We start from the raw sequence: 6,709 nt of genomic DNA, 5'->3' as shown, positions 1-6,709 counted from the left end.
GCAGTTGCCGGCTGTAAGTCTTTTGAACGCAAAATGTAACGGCAATTGGTTTGCTGCACACTACTAGCGTACATCGCACGACGCCCGGTCAACTTTTGGTTAGACATTCTAAGATTGTGTTTGACAGACCCGTTTGTAATTATGGTAGGGTCCTGAAATCAGACAAAAGATTGAAAAGCTTATCACACGAACCGCGTCCTGTCAACGAATCTAAATTTTATGAACTTTGAAGGTAGGTTTAGAAGAAAACAACATGGATTAATATCAAGTATACTGGTCTTCGGTTTGGAGCCAAGAAATATTCGTCCACTTCGCTCATGTGGGTGTAGTTTAATCTGCTTACAACTTAATAATCCAGTGTATTGATCTGCTGTATAATACGTAAAAGACGCATCCCGATAGTTTATGTAGCTAAATCACATCGATTTCAAAGACTGAGTAGACCTCGTTTCAGAGGGGTTTGGTAAACAATCGGTGGACTTACTTACTTACTTACTTACTTACTTACTTACTTACTTACTTACTTACTTACTTACTTACTTACTTACTTACTTACTTACTTACTTACTTACTTACTTACTTACTTACTTACTTACTTACTTACTTACTTACTTACTTACTTACTTACTTACTTACTTACTTACTTACTTACTTACTTACTTACTTACTTACTTACTTACTTACTTACTTACTTACTTACTTACTTACTTACTTACTTACTTACTTACTTACTTACTTACTTACTTACTTACTTACTTACTTACTTACTTACTTACTTACTTACTTACTTGGCCTGACGAAGCTTTTGTGTCAAAAGCGAAACGTTGCCCAGCAATAAATCCACCGATTGTTTACCAAACCACTGAAACGAGGACTTCTCAATCGGTCCCAAACATTTTCCAATTGACTGAGGAGACCTGTTTGGTGAAAGGATGAAACAAATAGGAAGAAGTGGCTATCGAAAGGAGTTATTCACACACTTCTTTCTTATCCCCTCTTGTTGTGATATTATTTCTGAAATATCAATCCTCTCAGATGCGAATGGACTGCAAGATAGCCGGTGAAATACAATGTGGGTAATTTTGGACATGCAATTTGGTAATGTGTCGAGATAGTGGTAGCTCGGGCAAGTATATTGGTTCCTGATCAGGTGGTTGTTGATCTGTTCACCGAGCTTGGCAACTGATTTGCAAACGTTTCGTCACCATTCGAGGAGACATCATCAGTGCGCAGTTGGGTGGGCACTTCCTGTTTGCCTGTGTGTGTTTATATAGTATTAGAAGGCTATCTGTTTTCTCCTAACCTGATTGGCTAGTTGGGTTATAGCTTTTTGCCTGTGTGATCCGTGTGTGATCTTTGTTGCGTTGTGGTTTGCGTGCTTGTTGCGATGGTTTCACAAAACCTACTAAACTGGGCACCCTTCGGAAGGTTGAGGCGTGAAACTACTAACAGAAAGTTCAGCGACTTGGACCCATCCCTGGCTCTAGCACTAATCCAGGCCTGAAAATCCTGGTAGTATCTGAGCCCTCATACTTCCTATGAGTGTCACGGCAGCCGTGCACCGAAACAGTGCCACAGATAAGCTATTAGTATTGATATTTTATTGTTAGATTTATTGCCAACTATTTTGTTCGGATGAATGTTTCCTCTCTTTGAGCTTCAAATAGGGGCACTTGCCCACTGGCGTTGCAAATAAGACATAGAGTTGGTAAAAATGCTAGTTGATGAGTCTAAAGCAAGGCGAAATAGAACAACTTATTTGGATGGGTTCCTTGAATGCTTCGCAACATATCGTGCCGATTCAAAAAGACCTGTAGCAGTACTCGGGTGCCTCCTCAAATTCTATTTATTTTCAAAGCTATATATTGCAGAAAACAAACCCAACTGAGGCCGAGAATAAAGCAAGGGCTGAAACATTCGCCGTTTTAGGCATACTTGGTGACAGTGATCCACATCGATTTCGCTTATTGGGATGCTTTCTTAACTTGAATGCAGTGAGTCATTTCTCAAGTCGTCACATAAAAACTCCTCTCATATCTGTGCAAAATGGAATGGCCAGTCGACTGAAAATTAACCAACTAAGATATCTTTTCCAGAATGATTTTGCTGTTGTCTAAATTGAAGATTTCATTTTAAACAAATCCCTTCTAAAGGTAGTATATAGGTGGATTTCAACTGTTTGCTGCTACTCCATGTGCTATTTTGAAAAAAATCTTTTATAGCCAAAGGTAACCAATGGTTTTCGAGAAATACACTCCTTTGCAAATCAATTTGGTTTCCACGAGAAGCTCAAATGAATCTCTCGTTCGTGACATTCTACAACTGAATGTTCTGCATACTGGCTGCCTCATGATTCACTTGGCACGATATTCGAGACATCGCAGTATATTTTCATAAAGGAAACTACTCACAAGGTTGCTGAAAACTCTTCGACACCCCACGACCGGTTTCGCTCTTCTGCTTTGGGCTCATCAGGAAGGCACAGTCCCCGAGTTTCTGTCAACCTTATGACCTACTTGAACCCAAAATGGACTGTTTTCGGGAAATGCACTCATTTGCAAATCAATTTGGTTTTCACGAGAGACTCACCTGAATCTCTCGTTTATCATATTCTACAATGAATGTGCTGCGCACAGGCCGCCTCATTTTTCAGTTGGCACGATATTTGACATATCGCCGTATATTTTCCTAGAGGAAACTACTCACAAGGTTGCTACCGATGGGTTTTCAGCGACCTTGTGAGTAGTTTCCTTTAAGTAACTAATGGCTGTTATTCTGTCTGTTGTACAGTTTTAGAAGACCTCTCTAAAATTGCATGCAACCTTCTATTTGAAACTTGATGTATCAGGTAGAGAAAGCAGGTCCGGTGAATAGTAAGTTGCACTGTTGCACTGTTCCTTAAAGCAACTTGTGGATTCAGAATTCTTTTCTTGACCTCAGGCAACAACGCTATTCAGGCTCGATGGGACCATGTCCTATTGATGGTGTTGAATCTAACTTGACTTTATGATAATCCCCCATTCATTAGCTTACTCCGTCTATGTACTTTTGATCTCCATGTGTTTTGTTTATCTGTACCCGCCACTCACCTTGCCGCAGAGGCCGCACCGTCCGACACTTGGGTATTGGCATGTGCGTCTGTGTGTGAATGTGCGCAGCTGACCTACTTACCCATGTGCGTCCATGTCCCGTTTGCTGAGCCTGCCTTGACCTGTTTTCTCATGAGTTCCTTGTGATCGCACGGCCAATGAGAATCACGAGACTGTCGTCGGAAGGGACGACCGCAACCCACACTACTGAGCCATCATTCCACCCGCCGTTTTCCGGTGTGCAGAGTTGCAACTGCACCATGATGGTCGGTGACAGACCTGTGCACTTGTTGACGCTACGTACGAGGTTTGTTGTACACCTTTGCTTACCCTTGCGTCAATAGTACCGTAGGATTACGTACCCAATTATTCGTTTTGATATTCGGAATTGGCGAACCTACGCGTCACTCGAAGTTCCCCATCGGGAACTCGACAGATGGTGACATCTCAAGGTGTAGTAAAAGTTGGTGCCTAGTCGCGTGCTCTGCAAAGTGACGTCATTTGCCTAAAAGTGATTTATGTGGTGGCTCATATGAAACGCACAGCGAGACCTAACTGAAATTTCCACACCAGCTAATAAAATCTTTCTAATCAAGGTATTCTCTCAGAAACATTTCATTTGGATGGGTTTGGATCGTGAGGCCGGAAACGCAATCGGACAATGAAATTATTGGTACTACACAACTGGGACTGGAACATCTTGGCAGACAGTTGATTACTACTTACAAAACACGACTGAGAAGGCTGCGGGAAGCTGCCAATCCCTGTTCTAAGTTTTCGCTGTGACCTTGAAATGATTAAAGTAGAACAAATCTTCGAGGACTATACTCATTTCGAAATCAGTTTGGTTTTTCACGAGAGACTCAACTGAATCTCTCGTTTATGATATTCTACAAAAAACAACTCTTTACTGAACATTAAAAAATAACGTTTCAATAAAAATTATTCAGTGACCTTATCGTTCGGAATCACCTGACTCTATTCCATTTTCTGGCACAAAATCAAATAAACTATTCCACAGGAATTCCAGACTAAACTTTGTAGTCGGGACACTGATATACCGGAAACCCAAACTTTCATTATACATGTGCCAAAAATGAATCGGGCGAGTAGACTGAATAGAATAGTATACAATTTATCATACGCATTGGTTCCTTGTGCTTCTTTTCTGTCTGCCCACACAAATAAAACTAAATTCTTGACTTCGATCCAGGTCTTCCGTAAGTAAACAGTGTCTGCAGGCCTACGCGGAATAGCCATCCGTATACCGCAAAGGTTTTTCCTGACTAGGTGCAAGTAAACCGGTCATCGAACAATGAAGCGTACCGACAACCCGACAGCTTTCAGCTCAAAGGAAGTTTGCGGTAAGCAGGAGTTAGATAAATTCAGTAACACGCTTATTCATATATCCCTGGTTGGTGAGTTTTAATCCTGTATCGGTGAAATTACTCTAATTCGTCCACACCAGACAGACTCAGTCCACTGTAATTTGGCTCCACGTAAGCCTCATCAGTAGTACATGTTGTTGGCGAGGTTGGGATCCAGTAATTTGGAGCACAAACTTTAATGACCTCAGGTCGATTCTCAGTCCGTCAAAATGGAGAAACATCGGCATTCGAATTCGATAACTCGTTGAAAATGAGGCTCAGCGAGCGATTGTCATCCAGTGACCTTGAGGGACGCCAACTGTCGGGCTTTAGTCTGTCAAACCTGCCAGGAATACGGAACTCAGTTGTCCAAAAACGGGAACGTCAGTTTCTTCTTTGGGTACGATGGTATTACATGATGGATAACGTTTGCAGTTGTAGAGGTACGAATATCAAATTCATAGAATGTCGGGTATTTCTAATGTATTCAAACGAAAGACAGACCCGGCAATTCATTGGCAACTATTCTGAACGTTTGAGATATAAAGTCTGCTGATTCCACTCATCCCATGAATCCTTGAAATGGTCAAGGTTACGTCAAACATGTGTTGTTGCTTGGGAAAGGCAAAGTGGACAGCCAAAAAGCTTCTCCACAGAACTGGATTGCGAAAAACTGAAACGAGAACAACTAGATTTGTGCCTTTGTCCATGAAGAAGCTCCAGGACCGTGCTCACTTTACATGAAATTGTGTCTATACCTGGAGAATATCGTTAAATCTAATTCTGGATCCAAGTCATAAGATAATTAACTAGTCCAAGCCAAGCCAACCACTGCGAAATCATTCTAATGATGATTGTCACATGCATACCGGAAAAAGGCAGAACCTTGGAGTAACATCAACTGCCAGTCTAATTATCAAAATGTGTATTCAGGTATACCATAGATGAACCTATCGGCATACCGGTGTGAGATGCTCCAGTGGTTAGAACACGAATTTGCTGACCGAAAGGTTCGTGGTTCGAACCCGACCTCTGCCTCTCAACTTCCCCTGTCTAGGCTTGGGCAACCCAGCCCTCGTCCTTCTTTCGGGAGACGTGGCAGTTAGGCATGAAAGGGTGTTACAGCGGTATATTGCGTAAGGGAGTAGAACGAGACAACAGAGTGTGCAACATTGTTGGTAATTTTGCCCGTCCATTCCCATTGCACTGGTCGGCTGTTTTGCTATCACCTTCCATTAGTTAATTAGATCTAGCTATGGGTCTGACGTCATCCCATCTCTAGGAACAGACTATTGAGCTAGATGAGAAAAGTGAAATACTATTTCACGGAGGCTGGTAGGTTCGTACTAACAGTTTTTCAACAGAACTCTTCTTACATAAATTTGGATCAAGCTTTTGGGTTGCCTTGACGTTGAATTTCACTCGAAACGCTGTGAAGCACCTGTTGACTGTCGATGGTTGTTACAACAAGTATCAAGTGGGTGGAGGTGATTTTTTCAGCCGAAATGAGTATCTTGATTGGTTTTCGAGTTATTTCTAATGCATCCCAAGATTCTTCCGACGTTTTCAAATTTCGCTATTGTTTTTGTGATCATTGTTCCAGTGTTTGTTACAAAAGCTATTTAACAATGTAGAAAAGATCATATCATAGTTGCTGAGAGTATAGTGAAATCATTTGGAACGGATTGTTTCAGCTCATCTAAAAACTAACTGTTAGAGCACAAAAATATAATTGCAATCCATTGGGAATAACTGTGAGTAGTTTGACTACAAGTACTTGACTATTGTAAATTTTTCCACCTCCCTTTAAGATTTACCCAAAATAACAGGGAAAACACTATGTTAGAATGCTCTTTACTAAGTGAAGAACTATTTTGTTTTTACATGCCAACTACTTATTTCTGAACATAAATCTGCCCACTAAGCGAAATAATCTGAACCAAAACTGACCAAGGGACACTCTAAAATTCAGCTAGGAATTAAGAAAATTCCGAGTGATTATACACTCATTTGGTTTTTCGAGAAACTCACCTGGAACCCAGTTGAATCTCTCGTTTGTGATGTTTCCAGGCAACAGAATGTGCTTCACCAGGCCCGCCTGATGAGCCCCAAGTAGGGCGAAACCGGTCGTGGGCTCTCGACGAATTTTCAGCATTACAAATATATATGTATCGCGGTATCTCGAATACCATAGCGACTGAAACATGAGGCGGCCTGGTGCAGCACATTCAGTTGCCTGAGAACATCACAAAC

At 41.5% G+C, this 6,709-nt stretch overlaps 1 protein-coding gene across 1 annotated transcript in view; it reads right to left on the bottom strand.

The window, feature by feature from the left end:
* Positions 1–3,219: 3,219 nt before the first annotated feature.
* The window catches only part of T265_10084 (hypothetical protein), a gene marked incomplete at both ends in the record, with an annotated part of 8,401 nt that continues 4,911 nt past the window's right edge, over positions 3,220–6,709 (bottom strand). Inside the window, 3 exons of the mRNA XM_009176352.1 lie at positions 3,220–3,420; positions 3,816–3,876; positions 6,488–6,670. Coding sequence (XP_009174616.1) covers positions 3,220–3,420; positions 3,816–3,876; positions 6,488–6,670 — 445 coding nt within the window. The remainder of the gene's footprint in view (positions 3,421–3,815; positions 3,877–6,487; positions 6,671–6,709) is intronic.

The sequence above is a fragment of the Opisthorchis viverrini genome (assembly GCF_000715545.1).
Source record: "Opisthorchis viverrini unplaced genomic scaffold opera_v5_335, whole genome shotgun sequence".
Lineage (NCBI taxonomy): Eukaryota > Metazoa > Platyhelminthes > Trematoda > Opisthorchiida > Opisthorchiidae > Opisthorchis > Opisthorchis viverrini.
Note: the sequence above shows the minus strand (reverse complement) of the source record. Positions and strands in the feature narration are given on the sequence as shown.